The sequence below is a fragment of the Bidens hawaiensis genome, unplaced genomic scaffold, assembly GCF_021521415.1.
Source record: "Bidens hawaiensis isolate Kalapana, Puna unplaced genomic scaffold, B.hawaiensis_p1.1 tig00073081_1, whole genome shotgun sequence".
Lineage (NCBI taxonomy): Eukaryota > Viridiplantae > Streptophyta > Magnoliopsida > Asterales > Asteraceae > Bidens > Bidens hawaiensis.
In genome coordinates, this window is record NW_027502734.1 from 23,486 (window position 1) to 43,274 (window position 19,789).

Below are 19,789 nucleotides of genomic sequence, written 5' to 3' on the forward strand. Positions count from 1 at the left end.
AAACATCCAAATAGCTAAATATAAAAGAATAAAGAATTGTTGTATTTCTACATATAAATTTATCTCCTTTCTCATGGTTCCACCATATAGCTAAACTTTACTTTCTCATATGCCTTCAAGCTACTCCATAAAAGAACAAATGCAACAAAGAAGATGATTGTGATTGGTGTCCATTTCGCTGCAATAACCTGCGAACTCTAAGTTATCAGTTATCTTTGATCCTTGACAAATTACCATCTTTTTTTACGCAAACTGACCATGGACGTGTCACTAAATGTTTATCTGCGGCAATTGTGCCTAAAAATAAGTTTGTTCTGTTATTTACCTCGAGAGTCTTCGAATCCCATACAGGGGAAGTACTTTCGTGTGCTTTCATCATCCTTTCCATCATATCTAAGGATTAAAAGTAGAAACATGTCACAAAATATCAGACCATGTAAATTTAACATTATGACTTGTTGATGAAAGAATTGAAAAGCAAATAATAATAATAATAATAACTATGATGGATAAAAAATCAGTGAGTGAAGAGGTAGGTCCCAGCAGAGACCAGTTGGTCCCGCAAGACTCACCTGGAGCAGGGACGTCTGCGCAAAGGCCATCTGCTCCCGCAGGACCCACCATGCTCATAGGATCTTACGCGCAGTACACAAGCTGAACACGCAGGGAAAGCCTCCCAATGGTGAAGTACCCCGCCTGTTCCCGCAGTTGCGGATACAAGCCATCAGGAAAGGCTACCCGCAGACAGCAGGGCTACACGCACAAGACATTAGCTACTTCAGTAGTCACATGAAGGGATGAGCAAGGCGGGAACAATCCCGCCTAAATGAGCCAGTCTGATTCTGAAAGATCTCTTGTACCATACCTACTAAAGTATGGATAGGACAGACGATCTGACCAGAACAGCCCATGAGCCAATCACAGGGTGACAGCTCATCGACAACAGGACGAGGAGGAGCACCCTCTAGTACTGCTTGTCACTATTAGCCGCTGCCTACTCACCAACCCTTACTAAGGAGCATGCGCGGCCTACAGTTGGTGGAATAGTGTTACTGTTGGCCGTAACCTATTCACCAACCAGCATGGCCTGCGTACAATCCACAGTAAGAAGGACATGCATAATATACAGTTGGTGGAATAGTGCAGCCGACTTTGTTACTGTTGGCCGTAACCTACCCACCAACCAGTATGGCCTGTGCATAGTCCACTGTTGGTTGATCAGGGATACTATTCAGCCGGCTGTACCTTCTAGAAAACCTACCTTCGGCTATAAATACTCCAACATCTTGGAATGGTAAGATCATCTGCTATCCAGTTATCTAGCAATCTCTTAATATACACTTATATTCAGAGCAACCTAGTCTGATTCTCACGCCGGAGGGTGGTCACAAGGAGGAACCCCCCCCCTTCTCAGTGACGAGCTTACGGTGTTTGTTTTGCAGGTCTCCTGAAGGACAGCCTTCTCAGCTAGACCTCATTCGTGGGAAACATTACTTAACCCTCAGATTATTTATAATCTGTACCGGGTCACTTAGTGTTTCTTCATTGGCGCCATCCGTGCATAAAAGCTAGAACTATTTTAAATTTTCACAATTTCTGAAGAAATGGTCAACGTTACTCCGGTCCAAAGGCCTGTAACTGACCAAGAAACCCCGGTAACCACCCCAGCAACTGGGGGGAACACCGGCGGTTATACAATCCTTACGAACACTACCCCGACTACCCAAGCCGGGGCAAGTGGAGTAAATATTCCATTGGGGTTCACCGATACCCAACTGGAAAAACGAACGAAGGTCCCTCGCCAAACACTAGATCAAGTGAAGGCGTGGGCCGAAGCACGGCAAAGAGAATTCCAAGCCGAATTGGATGAACGCTTGCGTTCAGCTCAACAGGCTGACGAATTCACCAGTACTCGCCAACACCTCAATATGAGCAGTGACTGCGAGTACTCAGAAGACGAGTTGGAGTCTGATACCGACGCGAACCCTCGCCATAAGGCGAAAGGGAAGCGTAAGGACACGGACGTCCAACCAAAAAGGAATTTTGGGGAAGCTTTTAAACCAATCGCGGAGAGAAACCCGCGTGACTTCTCCAAAACCTTTAGACCAACTGCCACAAATGCAGGAAGGTCAAAATTCGCAAGAGACATTGCGGAGGCAATCGCCCCGAGAAGTGCCAAACAAATGTCAAACATTGGCACTTATGATGGTCTATCCGACCCAGACGACCATCTGAACAGGTTCATTGCGGGGGCTAGCGTCAGCAACTGGACGGAACCCACGTGGTGCTACATGTTCCAGATGACTCTGGTCGGAGCAGCCAGGGCATGGTTCGATCGTTTACCGATCCACCACATATATGACTGGGCGGACTTTCAGAACAAGTTCAGCCAGCACTTCAGCCAACAGAGGAAGTACACTGAAGAGCAGTGGACGATCCTCAACTGCGTGAGAGAGGAGGATGAATCTTTACTAGACTTCATCACTCGCTTCAACTCTAAAAAGCTTAGTCTCGGCAACATAAGTGAGGATCTGGTTCGCGCCGCCTTCATCCAAGGCGCCGAATACCCAGAACTTATCCGCACGTTGACGGGTAAGGATGGCATGCCATCCACATGGGATGCCATCATGACGGCGGCAAAGCGCTTTGCCGAGACGGAAAAGCAACTGGGAAGGGACCTTCCCCAGAGTACGCACCTCTACACGCAGAGGACAAGAGAGAACAATGTCCGGATCGCCCGGCAGAACAAAAAGAGAAGGCTAGGTATTTGGCAGTCAAGGGTAAACTTTGACACCTCATCCAGCTCTCGCCCTCTTGTTGGCGGAAGGGACAACACACACCCTTCAAATCGAAAACACCGGTGGACGCCACTCACAAAGAGCGTCACGGAGATATTTGCCACGGAAAAATTGCCATGGCCCAAAGCCCCATCGATCCGGCAGAAACCTAATGCGGATCAAAGCAAATCCTGTGATTTCCACGGGACAAAGGGTCATGGTACTGAAGAGTGCACATCCTTGAAGGATATTATTGAAACATTTGTTAAGGATGGAAGGCTTGCACATCTCGTGGCATCGATCAGGAAGGGAGGAAGGAATGACAACCGGTACAGAGGGAACGGACGAAAGCCCGTCGACATCAGCATCAACATGGTTCATGGCAAGGTCAGAGGAAGAAAAAGACAGGTGATAGAACCATGCGCGTGGAAGGAAGCTGAGGTGCGCTTCCCGCGAGTGCCAGGAGGCCCCAGCAAAGAAGGCCCCATAGTCATCAGAAGCCAGCTGGGGCACTACATCACCTCCCGCACTCTTGCTGACAACGGCGCTTCGTCGACAGTGATGTACAGGCAGTTCTTTGATAAGCTGGATGATGAAGACAAAGAACGCTTGGAAACGGTCTACGCTTCAATGGAAGGGTTTGATGGCAGTACAGAAACACCCCTGGGTATCCTATCTTTCCCCGTTACTCTTACTGATGGGAATCATTCACGCACAGAAGACGTGGATTTTGTCGTGATGAAAAAGCCACACCACACATACGACATCTTATTCGGAAGAAATGGGATGGCAAGATTCAACGCCGTGGTATCTTCAGTCCACGGCATGATGGGATGGCCAACAGCTGAGGGTGTAGCAATGATCTCTGGCATTCCCCAGGTATGCATTGCATCTGTCTCATCTAAACCCAAACCGAAGAAGGCTAAACCAACCATCACTGAACCAGAAAAATGGGCCTTCAATGGCAAATACCCCGACCAGGCCGTTACCATTGGACCAACAATTGTTGATCCCACCCGCACCTTACTCAAGCGCTTACTGCAGAAAAACGCTGACATCTTTGCGTGGACACCAGCTGACATGACTGGTGTACCCCGAAGTAAGGCGGAGCATAAGCTCAAATGCGATCCGGCTGTTACGCCAATCGTACAAAAGCGCAGGGTAATGGGGCCTGAACAAACTAACGCGTGTAGAACCCAAGTCAAGGAACTCCTTGACGCAGGCATCGTACGCGTTAGTAGATATCAAACATGGGTTGCAAATCCCGTAATGGTACCGAAGAATGACAAACAATGGCGCATGTGCATAGATTTCAAAGATTTGAACAAAGCATGCCCCAAAGATTGTTATCCGTTACCAGAAATTGATCTCAAAGTGGATTCGTTGGCGCCATTTCGCCTTAAATGCTTCTTGGATGCGTATAAGGGGTACCACCAAATCCACATGGCCATTGATGACCAGGACAAAACCGCATTTCGGACGCCCGATGGTACATTTTGTTATAAAATGATGCCATTCGGACTTAAGAATGCAGGGTCCACGTACCAACGACTAATGGACAAAGAGTTTCATGCCCAAATCGGGAGAAACTTGGAAGTCTATATGGATGATTTGGTCATCAAAAGCCTCGAGCCTGAGGCGATGTTGAAAGACATTGAAGAAACTTTCAACACGCTCCGAAAGATAAACATGAAGCTCAACCCGAGCAAGTGTTCATTTGGGATGGAAGAAGGGAAGTTCTTGGGAGTCATTGTTACTAAAGATGGCTTTAGAGCGAACCCTGAAAAGGTCGAAGCCATTGTTAAAATGGAATCACCTACCACCATCAAACAGGCTCAGACACTGAATGGGCGACTAGTCGCACTTAATCGCTTCTTGGCAAACCATGCGGATAAGTCGTTTCCTTTCGTGTCAACACTGAGAAACTGCCTGAAGAAAACGCACTTCCGCTGGACGCCAGAAGCGGAAGCAGCTTTTCAGGAGATTCGGTCACGCCTGATCGAACTTCCAACGCTTACAGCACCACAAGCGGGAGAGGAGTTAATCCTATACCTTTCCGCAACAGATAGAGCAACCGGGGCAGTCTTGCTAGTAGAACGAATGGGCATCCAGATGCCAATCTATTATGTTAGCCGTGTACTAACAGACGTAGAAACCCGGTACTCTACCCTAGAAAAATTGGTCTTAGCACTTATACACGCTTCACGCAGGTTAAGACGATATTTCCAGGGCCACCCAATCACCATTCTCACCAACTTCAAACTCTCAAATGTTCTAGGCAAACCCGAATTATCGGGACGTCTAGCCAAATGGGCAATTGAATTGGGAGAATATGCAATTAAGTACAAGCCAAGACCGGCCATAAAAGGCCAGGTCTTGGCCGATTTTATTGCAGAAGTCCCCGTTTCGCGGGAAAAAGAGTGCCAGGAGGAGGCTCAACCATCCCCAGCACAGGACGTCAATGATGTCTGGCGACTCTACACTGATGGAGCAGCCAGTAACGAGGGTTCAGGCGCAGGGTTAAAATTAACCAACCCAGCAGGCCAAGAATATACTTACGCTATTCGGCTGGACTTTCCAAGTACGAATAACGAAGCCGAATATGAAGCATTCTTGGCCGGTTTGAGAATTGCGCGTAAGATGGGAGTGAAAAACTTAGAAGCCCACGTGGATTCCATGCTGGTGGCCAACCAAATAAATGGAACATACACGGCTGTGAATGACACCATGGCCCTGTACCTCGCCCAGGCAAAAACCCTTATGCGTGATTTTAGTGATTGTAAAGTCATACATGTCAAGCGCAGTGAAAACAAATCTGCGGATGCGTTAAGCAAGCTTGCATCACTAGCCTTCACCCACTTGGGAAAGGACATCCGCATTGAACTCCTCGAAGCACCATCAGTCCCGCACAAGGAAATTTGTGTCATCCAGAACAAGACAGAAACATGGATGACACCAATAATAAATTACCTTGCAGCAGGAATACTACCAGAGTCAAAAACACAGGCAAGAAAACTACGCTGTAAAGCACTGAATTATCAACTCGTCAATGACATCCTTTACAGACGTAACTTTCTTGGCCCACTCTTGAGATGCGTGGACAACCAAGATGCCGGCTACCTCCTAAGGGAAGTACACGAAGGCATCTGTGGGGTACACGCAGGCCCCCGCGCTGTTGTAGCCAAGCTAAACAACGCGGGATACTTTTGGCCGGGGATGCATACGGATGCACTGGCATACATCAGAAAATGCAGGTCTTGCCAGCTTTACGCACCTAACACGCATCGCCCAAAAAACGAACTGGTTCCAGTCACTTCGTCGTGGCCATTTCAGAAGTGGGCCATCGATGTGACAGGCCCATTTCCTACAGCAGCAGGAAATGTTCAGTTCCTAGTGGTAGCCATCGACTACTTCACCAAGTGGATAGAAGCAAAACCTTTAGCCCAAACAACCGCAAAGCATATCAAAAAATTTATTTGGGAATTTATAATTTGTCGTTTTGGACTTCCACAGAATTTGGTGAGCGATAACGGCACCAACTTTGCTGACAAGAAGCTACAACAGTGGCTGAAAGAACTTCAAATCACCCACACCTTTACCTCAGTGGCACACCCGCAAGGTAATGGTGAGGTGGAGAGAGCAAACAAGAGCATCGTCGAAGGCATCAAGAAAAGACTTTTGAAACACAGATCCGGCTGGGTGGACGAGCTTCCGCACGTCCTTTGGGCAAACAGAACGCTGAAGAAGGCCAGTACGGGGGAAACCCCGTTCAGCCTCACTTATGGCACGGAAGCCATGGTCCCGGTCGAAATTGGTCTACCCTCACCAAGGGTCTTGAGTCAGCCAGAAGACAATGATGCGGAAAGACGGTTGGATCTTATGCTAACCGAGGAACGCAGAGATTTAGCCGCAGTGCGTGAAGAGAATTACAAACGACAAATGCAAAAGTACTACAACACGCGGGTAAAACTCTGCAACTTCAAGGAAGGAGACTACATACTGCGTAACAACGAGGCTTCGAACCAAGAACGCCCAGGAAAGTTGGCCCCAGTCTGGGAAGGGCCATATGTTATCAAACAAGTTCTGGGAAAGGGCGCATACCGGCTCGAAAGGCTCGATGGCACTCCCATCCCAAGAACATGGAATGGAGCTCAATTACGCAAATGTTATATGTAGATCAATTCCAATACTTGTAAAGAAAAGGCCAAGAGCCACTTCTAATGGAAATGATTCTCCTTTCATAATGTGTTTACCTTTATTCTTATGAACTCCCCACTGGTGCCGGTGTTTACCATAAAGGGGGAGAAGTAAGTCGTTACGTGTGGAAGGCGGCAAAACCCGCATAAACACAACGTTAAAAACAAGGAAAAAAGGAAACCCTACACGCAGGTCAGGTATGGGTAAAGTTTAGCCATCCTACCAAGTGCAAGTGACGGTTCTATCCGCACAATCACGAAGGAGGAAGTGAAACTTTAACCCACTATCAACCACGTTCAAAGGTTAACTTATCCTAAATACTTAGAAATGAGGAAAACCTGCACGCAGGTCAGATAAAGGTTAAAGTTTAGCCATCCTACCAAGTGCAAGTGACGGTTCTACCCGCACAATCACGAAAGAGGAAGCGAAACTTTAACCCATCATCAACCACGTTCAAGAGGTTAACTTATTCTAGAACACTTGGAAAATTGCTAAGTTAAACTAAGTATGCAAGTCATGAGTTTATAAAGAAAGGAATCCAAAGAAGGAAATAACAATCTTATACGCAAAAAAGATTTATATTTCAATAATATATTACAAGAATGGCCGGGTTACTACCCGCCTAGAAGAGAATCTATACAAGTTTAAGCAATGGAAAGGGATCTTCGGGGTCAAGCTTCAGGGCCGCCTCCACTAGGACCCGCTCCGTCAGAAGAACGGGGTGGTTCGAGGAAAGCTTTGAGGACAGCTAACCCATCATCAGCAACAGCTACTTCATCCACCTTTTCCACCACTGGATGCGGGAAGGCGGCGTATTGGTTCAATGCTTGGTCGTAAATGGCTTCGGTATCCACATCGAACAAAGGGAAGTTGGAAGGCGGGACGCCTTTCTCAACAAACCCTAGACCAAGCATGAAGCCGGCCTTTTCCCCATCATCATGAGAAGCGTTGAGGGCTGCGGTCATAGCATCATCGTAGGAGGTCTCTGAAAAGACCCGACGCACAACCTACAGAAAAAAATACAAGTATTAGAACCTTTTCTTACAAAAGAAATGCGTGAAGATAAATCTAAACATACCTGAGGCAACGCTTCTCGAAGAAGCCATCGGAGGGCAGCTTGAGCTTCGGTATGGGCGCGTTCGGCTTCGCTCTTGTTAAGGTTGGCAAGTAAAACTTCCTTAGCGGCAGCCTCTTCGACGCCCTTAAGCTTCCGCTCGGTTTGGTCAAGCACCCCCCTCTGGTCCAGGATTTCCTGGAGTTTCTTGGCATCTTCCATTGCCAAGGCATCATGAGCGCGTTGGAGAGCCTCTAATTTGCCTTTCAGCTCCTCATTCTCCAAACGCAGAGGCTCAGCAACGGCTTCAGCCTGGGCAGCCCTCTCGGTTGCGTTTCGCGCAGTTTCCCTGGCCAGCCGAAGCTGTTCATTCACACCTTGGGCAGCCTTGGAACGGGCCTCGAGTCGCGCCTGAACTTCAACCTCGAGGGCCTTGAAGGCCTTCTCCTTGGTGGCGGCAGCTGCCGCCAGCTGTTGGTTCTCCTCCCGGAGAGCACGCGCTTCAGATACGTCTTTGGCGCGAGCTGCTTTCAACTTGTCGTTTTCACGACAAAGCAGCTCGATGCGCGGCTGCATCCGGGCCTGGAGAACCCGAAGCTCATTGGTTAGCCTACCCTCCTGGTAGCTAGCCATGGCTTCCCCCAACGCACCATGAGGAGCAGCGTGGCGAGCCCAGTCCACGCACTCCACAGGGGTACGAAGGGTTGTTCCTCGGCGTATGTTCCATCGTGGAACATACACTTCATTGGAATCCGACACTGCAAAAGAAACAAAGACAGTAAGGAAAAGATGATAAAAAAAGGGGAAAAACAAAGGAACCCTACGCACCTGTAGGGTCAATGACAGGCCGATATCCGCCAAACCCATCACCTGAACCTAAAGGAAATCCATCCAACAGGTCAGGCAGATGGGAAGGTGGCAAAGATCGGCGGGAAGCCCTGCGCGTACCTGATGGTCCGGCTGTCGGTGCCGGTGGCGCGGGCATGGTGGCAGCCGCCGTGGTCGCCGTCGTGGTCTCCGCCGCGGACGCCGCCTCCTTAAAAGCAGCAGTAACCGCCGGTTCCGTGAAGGATGCTGTAAAAATCGCACTCACGGCCGGCGGTGACGTCATCTCGGCCGGAACAGTTGGCTCGATGGAACGAGCAACTGGACCAGCGGATGCAGGCGCAGGCGACTGGGTCGACGCCTCAGGAAGGCTGACCGAGCCTACCGTCATTGGCGAGGAGGTACTCCCCTGCGTTTCACCCAGGATTGCGTCAACATCCACGCCTGCACAAAGAAGAAAGTGTTAAAAGAAAATTATGAAGTGACAAATCTACAAAGGCATTATGATTATACTTACGGGTTTTCTTGACCCTGAACGTACGGACGGGCGGGGAGGAACCCGATGGAGCCGGCCTCTTGGTACCGGTCACCGTCGTCTTCGTTGGTTCTCCGGAGGTAACGGTCGTAGCCTCCGGAGCAGTGGTCTTCTCACCACCGGGCTTCCCCGCCACCTCTTCACTATCTGACTCCGTGTCAGATAGAACCACTGGATCAGCTGTGGCCTTCTCCTTCCCCTTCACGCCGGCAGCAGTCTTCTTCTTCCGCACAAGGGGAGGACCATCTGCGGATTCCTCAGAAGAAGAGGATGTAAGGATTTCCAACAGCGGGTACAGCATTGAGGGGTTCGGGATAAAATATCTCCTTACCTGGCCGCCGGTGGCTCAGGATCTCTTGGCCTGGCGGATAGACCTCCACAAACCTATCCGCCGTTTGCTCCAGGATGGGCAACTCATTGTCGTCCAGAGCACGAGTGCCCACCCGCACGGGACGGTCAGCATCCCGCGGGAACAGGAGCGACTCCAAATTATTCCCCTCTAAAAGAAAAGAAAGTTAGAAAAATAAACTAATATCAGCAAGAAAGACAAGACATACCATAAGGAATAGAGTTCAAACCGTATTCGAGAAGGATAGGAAACCGAGACGCATCCTTCCATACCCGGCTCATCCCCAGCAGCACCATCCCGGACTCCGCAAACCGGTAAACCGGAGATTGGACCCGGGATATCTTCGCGAACCATTCCGCCTCCTGGTAGCTGGAAGCGTGAAGGCTCGGAAGCGCTTGACCCTTCTTGAACTTCATAGCAATGGGGATGGCGCGGGCAGAGATGTAGAAGAACTCCCGCTTCCACGATCGGAGACTGCGCTCGGTCAAGCAGATCTTTAAACCCTTTATACGGGTTGTCAGGGTGTACCACCCTTGGACGCACCTCCAAGTATAGAAGGTCATCAGGCGGTCCACGTAGGGCTCAATACCCAGAATCCGGCACACCCACTCGAAGTGCCGGACCTTGGCAATCGCCATCGGATGCACCTCGGTCAGGTGCACCCCGTGCCTCTCCAGGACACGGTACATAAACTTTGTCAATGGGAACCTAAGGTTTCCATAAACAAAGAATGCAGCATATACCCCGATCTTGCCACTGGGGGCATCGTACACAGTCTGGTGAGATTCAGGAAACTCAGGCTCGAGAGACTCGAGCATGAACTTCCTGACGATGTACTGGTACTGATCGACAGGTAGAGCACACTGGCACTCGCCAGCAGTACTCCTATCGTCGGCTACAGCTTCAGCATCATGAGAAGACATTTTTGCAGAAAGAAGTGATTTCGGGAAAATGCTTGCCTGAAAAAGGGGAGTATTTGCCGGAAATCACTAAGAAGAAGAGAGGTGAAAGTGTGAATTGCAAATAACCCTCTTCCCCTTTATATAGTAATCGCAATTAATGCGGTGAATTTAATGCGGAGGAGAGAGAAATCGACAGTGCAATGAAACTATGACACGTGGCAAAAAGCAAGCTGGCAACAGCTGTTGAAAGGACGTGCCAGTAACTTCACGGCCACGCGCCTGAAAAAACACGCCCACGCGCCTGAAAAAGCGACTGGAATGACCATGTTCTGTCACGTCACCATAACTTCCTGCACGTCCTGACACAGTCAGAAGAAACCGTCACACGACGTTTCAGATGTTTGGATTGTTCTTATCCTCACCAACCTTTCGAATTTCAAAATTCAAAATTCAAAAAGATTCAAAAGTAAGCGGGAAAATACCCCTTACCTTGGCAACCAAGTAACCATAAGACGGATGCGGGTACAGTGTTATGGTCAACCTTCCACATACCTAGCACCCGCAGGGAATTGAAGCCAAGAATACCCCGGCAACAAAGTAACTATAAGACGGGTGCGGATACAGTGTTAAGGCAAAACCCTTCACGTACCTAGCACCCGCAGGGAATTGACGCCAGGAGTACCTTGAAAGTAAAGTAACCGTAAGACGAGCGCGGGTACAGTGTTAAGGCAAAACCCTTCACATACCTAGCGCTCGGCAGGGAATTGAAACCAGGAAGGATCTTCTGGGCAATGCTTGTGGAAACGGAAATAACATCCCCGCATAGCGGGAACGTCGAGAACTACATTGTTTGAGGCTCCAGGATGGAATTGGTGGTTTAAACATAATTGATCACTATGTTCAAAACCACTAAAACCTCAAGGAGAATCCACACAAGTGAGACTCAACGCTCCTGACTTGCGAGAAGGTTACATACCTACCCGCATCATACCCAAAGATCAAGCAAAAAAATCGGGAATTTTTGCAAGTGACATTAGGAAACCCGCGGGAAGAATCCCCACGGAGAACCTTAAAACTAGAAACCCTTTTCAAAACCCCTTGCTCAAAGTCCAAAAGTTCACCTCACTTTATTAAACATTCATGAGAAGAACATTGGACTGGGGGGACTTGAAGAGGTAGGTCCCAGCAGAGACCAGTTGGTCCCGCAAGACTCACCTGGAGCAGGGACGTCTGCGCAAAGGCCATCTGCTCCCGCAGGACCCACCATGCTCATAGGATCTTACGCGCAGTACACAAGCTGAACACGCAGGGAAAGCCTCCCAATGGTGAAGTACCCCGCCTGTTCCCGCAGTTGCGGATACAAGCCATCAGGAAAGGCTACCCGCAGACAGCAGGGCTACACGCACAAGACATTAGCTACTTCAGTAGTCACATGAAGGGATGAGCAAGGCGGGAACAATCCCGCCTAAATGAGCCAGTCTGATTCTGAAAGATCTCTTGTACCATACCTACTAAAGTATGGATAGGACAGACGATCTGACCAGAACAGCCCATGAGCCAATCACAGGGTGACAGCTCATCGACAACAGGACGAGGAGGAGCACCCTCTAGTACTGCTTGTCACTATTAGCCGCTGCCTACTCACCAACCCTTACTAAGGAGCATGCGCGGCCTACAGTTGGTGGAATAGTGTTACTGTTGGCCGTAACCTATTCACCAACCAGCATGGCCTGCGTACAATCCACAGTAAGAAGGACATGCATAATATACAGTTGGTGGAATAGTGCAGCCGACTTTGTTACTGTTGGCCGTAACCTACCCACCAACCAGTATGGCCTGTGCATAGTCCACTGTTGGTTGATCAGGGATACTATTCAGCCGGCTGTACCTTCTAGAAAACCTACCTTCGGCTATAAATACTCCAACATCTTGGAATGGTAAGATCATCTGCTATCCAGTTATCTAGCAATCTCTTAATATACACTTATATTCAGAGCAACCTAGTCTGATTCTCACGCCGGAGGGTGGTCACAAGGAGGAACCCCCCCCTTCTCAGTGACGAGCTTACGGTGTTTGTTTTGCAGGTCTCCTGAAGGACAGCCTTCTCAGCTAGACCTCATTCGTGGGAAACATTACTTAACCCTCAGATTATCTATAATCTGTACCGGGTCACTTAGTGTTTCTTCAGTGAGCCAGTACGTATTGAAATAAATTACCTGATCTTTTCCTCCGTTCAACAATTGCAGACATTTCTTCAGTAAGAACATCTAGTTCTAGTTTGTGGTCAGCATTTAGTTTTGACAAGTTAACCTGAGTCCTTGCATCCATATATTGTCTTCTGATATTGCAAATAGTGTTATCTGAGTTGTAATTGTAAAGTAAATTAGTTAGCTACCAATTTACCACTGCTAAACAAATGAGCTACTGGCACATTCAAGTGGCAACTATCAATGAAAAACCCCAAAAAATTGAAATATTTTTAAAAAGAGCGTCTGATTTCAAAAGTTTGTCTGTTTGGTGGGAGAGTATCACCGACGAATATTCCCTTGATCATCCGTCAGTGTATGGGGTTGGATCTCTAATAAGAATCATGCCTATTCTTTTAATTATTAGAATTTTGTACTAATTTCAAGATTTGTATTGATTTAGTATTAACTTCTAGATTTGTATTAATTTTCAGATGTATTAATTATCAGATTTTTATTAATTTCTATTAGTTTTCAGATGCTGCATTAATTTTTTGATTTGTATTAATTTCTAGAATTTGTAATAATCTCCAGATTTGCATTGATTTTCCTTGAAAAAACAATTAAACTTAAATTATTTTTATGCTTTGGAATTAATTTGCCAACTGGTAACTTTGTTGACGATAGCATATGCTCCACCGGAGAAGACATGTTGTCCATCGGAAAAGACTTGTTTGCCGCAGGAGAGAATACCTGTCGGTAATCCCTCGCTAAAATTCTCAATAATCCGCCGGCAAATAAATTATGAAGGCAAATTTCTGACATATCTTCACCAACGGATACTCGTCAGTAACGACTCTCACAGATTGATTTCTCGTGTAAACATTGATACTCGTTTGTTTACTAATTAATGTACCATCTAATTAATAAATTACAAAGACATATTATCGACATATCTTCACCAGCAAATACTCGTCAGTAATGACTCTCACAGATTGATTTCTCATGTAAACATCAAGAAACTAGAAATTAAAAAAGACTAGTTACCGAATTTGACAAAGCTGTATGGTTTGGTTATCTGGTTAACAAGTTCTGGATCAACCTTGTCAAATTCCTTTTGCAAATCTTGAAGATAGTAAAACGCAAGCTTCCTTGGATATGAAACATCACATAATGTGATGAAGCAAACACCATTTCTTACCATGTAGCTTCATTAATTGGCATCACAACTCAGAATACATATGTTTGCTACTACTTTAAATGGATCAGATTAACAAAAAGAAAAAGTGTAACATACTTGAAGCAATGGTTATGGAGGAAGATGGTGGCGGCGGAAGGCGGCAACGCATCCATGGAGATTTCATGAAGCAAGAACTCTGCATGTTTCTTGTAAATAATATTATTGTCGTCGTCTTTGTAAATGGGTCCTTGTGAAATGGGTAATCCATCATGCATCCTTCCAATGATTGTTAGCTTCACCATATCTGATCTTCTAGTGTATTGACAAGTGTGAGTGATATATAAAGTTTTAATTATGGGTGGATATATATGTAGGAAGGAATGGAATGATAAAAGGTAATGGAGTGGAAATGAGATGGAAAGAGAAGATGATGATTCCTTTGTCTTTTTGTGGTACCAAAAAACAAACTCCATACACGTTTTCAAGGAAACTTAGCCTCCAAGAATTATCCAAAGCAAGTAAAAACATATATTCACTTCATATTTGGTAATATATTTATAACTACAAATCCAAATCCACACTTAAGAATGGGCAAGTTTTCTACTAAAGCATGAAAATCAGTATGAGCGGTTGGCATTCAGTTTTAAACATAGTTAGGAAAAAAGATTAAATTATTACTGTCTAAATGATTAGATGTGAAAATATATAATATATACCGGCTTGTTGACCACGCCATACTTTGTTTTTTTAGGCTTTATTGGGTGTGTAAAAAATTAATTCTTTATACATAGTTTTGAAAAGTTAAACTACTAATTGAATTACTATATTGTTAAAAGAGTTACTTTTTGATTTAGGTGGTTTGAAAAATTATAATGATTTATAGGAATATAACACATGAATTGTTGGAAATAAGGAATCTCACATCTGAGATGACGAAATTGGTGACAAGATATCAAAGGTTCCAACAATTCACCTTCACTTGATCTTGATATTAGTAGGCAGAAGGCTTCACCGGCCGCGCTGCTAAGCCACCTCAACCGCCGTCGACAACCTGTTCACCTTCACTTTATCTTCTATATACCTAATACTACCTCCAATTTTTCTCAGATGTTAATTATTTGAAGCGGTTCAACAACAATTTTCCGAATATTATCATGACTACCAACAGATTTTCACAAAACTTTCATCGAATAGAGACAATAGCGAACTATTTTCATACAATAAAATGAAATTGCGATTGCTTTTGATGGTTTCCCTCTTTTTTTCTCTTCCAAATGAAGGTGAAATTGTATGTATCGAAGTTTTTGCGATTTGAGAGTATGTGATTTGAGAATGACGATATATGTGAGAAAGGAGAGATCTTAAAAGGACGCGATAATTGAGGGTCCGAGTTGATCATCTTGATCTTCGTGTTGGTGTGCGTATGGAGAATTTGAGCTTTAATGGTGTTTCAGTTGCTTCAAGTTAGTTGTTTGGTTGGCTTCATGCATGCGCTTGCGCATAGGCTGTTGTTGCTCAGAGAATGGATTCGCTATCTCAGATCGCGAATCCCATGTGTCTGCCATGTTCTCTCAAATGATTGTGTAGTCCCTAGTAGACGAACAAACTTAATCAGACGATACCTTGTTTTTGTTCGTCCATTAACCTTTGTTGGACAAACGGACGGTTCATGAACACTCTATCGGATGAAATTTCGTGTCCGTGTTTGTTCATTAAGGAATTGAGCATGTTCTTATTTGTCCTCGCTCGTTCATTATTTTTATAAACGGACACTAATGGACATTGATCGATGTCGAAAGATCAATCAAAAACATTTATAAAACTCTATTATTGCTTCTTTTTACTAGCAAGGGCAAATAGAATGGTCTCTGTAAGGAATCATTGGAAAGATCAAGCAAAAACATTTTTAAAAATCCGCCGAGACAAGTATTTTATATAACAAAATGCAAGGGCAGGTGCTTTGAAGAACAAAATTGTCGAGTCAAGTTTTTTCTTTTCTTTTTTTTTTGTTTTTTTGAACATTATATTATTACAACTAATTTTACTTATAATTAGTTATTCTTTTATAAGTTCTAAAATATAAAGTTTTATAAAATTTCGAATATACCTTGAGACGTGCCTTTTTTTTATCTACGTGCCGACATAAATTTTATTCAAAACCAAGCCGGATTAAATTTATATTGAACTAACCCTCCAGGTAATCGATCAGTTTTCATATCAATATATGTTTTTACAATGATTGATTCATGCCTCAATCATCATAAGCTAAACAACTTGTTAACCTTGAAACTGATTCATGAAATCGCATTACATGATCTCGAAATCATAAATCTATATCCAATTAATCATCAATTCATTAAAACAAACATATCCGGATCTCCAATTGAATCAATTTTTTTTACTTGAGCGTAAATGGTTTTAACCTTGTATGTATTCTTATACAATTTGAAAGTAATTAGGTTTTGGAATTCGATTTGAGCGTGATTCGCATACCTAATGTATGATAAATAATTATTGTACAAAAACAACCCTCCCATAATTATATATATAGTTTTATTATAAAACTCTTAAAGTATTTAAGAACTCTTAACAACCAACTTTTTTTAAAAATTTGTATATTAATATTATTTGAGTATAGTTGTATCACTTTTGTATATTAATATTTACGATTACAATTATGCAAATTAGTTTTTGCACATATCTAAAAAAACTTTACACATATAAATTTGTTATTATATAAGTTTTACACATATGTAAACTTATGATTTATATATGTAATCAAAAATTTACATATCAAATATGATAAAACTACTTTCAAATAATGTTAACATATAATAAATAAATAAATAAAATGTTTGGTTTTTAAGTGTTTCTAAATTTTTTTAACTTTTTTGTAGTTTGTATGTATGTATGTGGTTTTTAACTAATATAGGAACAATATGAAAATTTCTAATAAAACGAGTTCGATTTGACAAACGAAGCAAGACATGACCAATTAATACATGCGGCAAATTTGATGTCATGCGCATAGTAGCGCCTAAATCATGAATATTCTATGTCTTAACCTACTGACATGTATCTGATAAATCAACGGAAAGACCAAAATACGGTGACATCTGTATAGTAGCATGACTAGAAAAGTACGAGGATCCAAAACATGTTAAATTTAACAAAAGTGAATGTTAAAACCCAAAGTAAGTTATATAATTTAATGAAAATAGTTTTCTTTAGTATTTAGTATTTTAAGTTTGCTTCTTAATGAATTTGAGATAAATTTTCATATGAAGGAATCTTTAACATGTACAATTTTTTAACTACATTATATGATAACAATGATATGATTCCTATAAGCCTGAATTGTATTGAAGAAAGATATTAAATGTGTTATGATTGTATGAGTTACAATTGTACAACCACGCAAGAAACCTCTAATACTAAAACCCGTCTGAAACTGAAAGGATTAATTTTTGTTTCACTTTTACCTACTTAATTTCGTGAAGTTATACTTGTTTTATTAGATTAACAAATTTAATTAAAACGACTTGTTGGTGGCCAATGGACTGCACCAAACGATTGAAAGATGTTGAGTTCAAATTACCCGGCTAACAAAAATTCACGATAAAGAGGAAAAAAAAACGATTTGTAGTTGAAAGTATAAAATATTACACTCGTTTTCAATTAAAAGTAACTGAATGATTGTGTACCCCTCATATACTCGATTTATAAATTCTCAGCGTGATCCGTGTTTCGTTGTACCTGGACTCAAAAGTCCGAAATACCCCTTCTAGAACTCAACACAGTCTCTACCCAACAAATATTTTAAATATATGTAATAAAACTGTTACATGCAAACTTATTTTTTATTAATGGCTTATACAAATGCTGATGATATACATACATATGCACACTAAATATTAAAACATTAAACCAAACTACACCATAACAATATAAAAAGCACACATCAAGAGATTAACAAAAATCAAAGGCTGAACACAATTGCAAATTCATTCTACCAGCTCTATATCCATTTGAGTAGCTTTTTGGGGGTTTCTCCGGTGGCCCGACACTTAGCCGCCATCTCTTCCGCCTTGAGAACCTCTTCTTTGCATTTGGCTTCAGTGAGGGCCCTCTTTTCTTCTGCTCTTTTGTGGATGGCAACAATCTTGTTCTTCATCTTTTCTATATATTGGGCTTTCTTTATCTCGAGATCCTCCTGTAATTTAACCAATTTCAATTTCTAGTTATGATACTTTTTCGGCTTTTAATTTGTTAGACGAGTTAAATATCTATTTAAGTTATTATTATTTGATTTATTATTTATTTTTAAGTCCGTTGGTTAGTTAGTATATATTCGATGTCTGGTTTGAATATTAGGATAGTTATTATTCAATGTCTAGTTTGTTGGTTGGATTTATTATTAGTTGGTTAAATTATCATTATATTTTCCATCGAAATCTCTCGGTAGAAACAAATTTGGCTTTCAGTTTTTCAATACAGAGATCATATTATACACCAATATCATTCATTTCATTTGAATTCTTTATATGTTACCTCGAACTTTTTCAACTCGGCTTCTAGTTCGGCTTTCTTGCTGTTTTCCCATGCTTGAATGGAAGATAGCTTTTGTTGAGCTCTATTCAATCATTAGACATAGACTTTTGTTACAAAATCAAGAACTTTAACAACCAAAATTTATTTTCATTTCATTAGAATTTAGTCTTGTTCTTACTTGTTCTGGGCCTTACACTTCGTGCTTTCTTCCCATGCTTTAATAAGTGCCTCTTTCTTCTCATTCACTACCTTAGCAAGAACATCATCTAAAGAAAAAAAACAGCTTAGTAGACATCTTTATTGTTATAGAAAAAAAAAGCCTTCGCTTTAGGCTCCCAAAATAAATTATAAAGATTAGTATAGTTACATTTATTACGAAAAAGCCCCGATTTTAGAGTTTGCTTTAAGCCAAAAAAAAATGAACTTGATCATCTTCAACTAGAATTTTATTAGTTTAAGAGTACCTCTATTGATAGAACCCTCTTTAGGTTTCTCTTCACAAACTTCTGCCGGTTCTGTCAATTTATTAAAGACAAATTATTTCTCAAAATTTAAGAGAAACTATACAAAATTAAATAAGTTATAGATTAAGTTACTTTCGAATATCGCCACAGCTTTAGAATCATCAGTAGGTTTTTCTTCATGAACAGGAGGTTCAACGGTGACCATGGCTTTCTCATCCTCCTTCTCGGCTGCCACAGGAGACTCGGGTGGGCACTCGGGAACTAATTCAACCTTTGTCACTTCTTCTACCGCCATATCTTGTTGAATTAGGAGTACACTGGATTTTATGAAAGACATAAAAAGATTCAAAGTGAATGTTGGAAAGGATAAAAGAGTGTATTATTATATATAGATGAGTTGAGTTGAGTTGGCAACCTAGCACAACCCTCCTTATAAACAAATTAAGAACGGTTGCTTCTTTTGGTTTCTTGAAATTTCTTTTTATAATTAAATATTTTTTTAGAATCTAAGAGCAGTAGGTTTTCTCTAAAGCAGCATGTCACTTTTAGTCCCTTTCTATGTTTTACATTAAAAGCTTGTTTGGTAGCCTATTTTATTAAAAGACTACATCTGAATCAGTTAATATTAAGTGTGTTTGTTTTATCATAATAACACATTTGAATCAAGCAACAAACCTCTAACCCATTAAGCTTTAAATGATAGTGAATGAAATTTTACCCTTTGTCCATTCACGTGTGCTCATAACCCCCCAATCTACTACTCACATCC

The 19,789-nt window shown here is 42.9% G+C and overlaps 2 protein-coding genes across 2 annotated transcripts; both read right to left on the minus strand.

The window, feature by feature from the left end:
• Nucleotides 1-71: 71 nt before the first annotated feature.
• LOC143606127 (25.3 kDa vesicle transport protein SEC22-1-like) lies at nt 72-14,337 on the minus strand. Its single transcript, XM_077082002.1, has 5 exons — nt 14,123-14,337; nt 13,873-14,033; nt 12,856-12,999; nt 326-393; nt 72-188 (listed from the first exon to the last, which is right to left on the minus strand). The coding sequence occupies exons 1-5, from the start codon at nt 14,305-14,307 to the stop codon at nt 72-74; spliced, it is 675 nt and encodes a 224-aa protein (XP_076938117.1). The 5' UTR covers nt 14,308-14,337.
• Nucleotides 14,338-17,966: 3,629 nt separating this feature from the next.
• LOC143606126 (remorin-like) lies at nt 17,967-19,351 on the minus strand. Its single transcript, XM_077082001.1, has 5 exons — nt 19,153-19,351; nt 19,021-19,071; nt 18,735-18,822; nt 18,557-18,638; nt 17,967-18,218 (listed from the first exon to the last, which is right to left on the minus strand). The coding sequence occupies exons 1-5, from the start codon at nt 19,313-19,315 to the stop codon at nt 18,024-18,026; spliced, it is 579 nt and encodes a 192-aa protein (XP_076938116.1). The 5' UTR covers nt 19,316-19,351; the 3' UTR covers nt 17,967-18,023.
• Between the last annotated feature and the right edge of the window lie 438 nt (nt 19,352-19,789).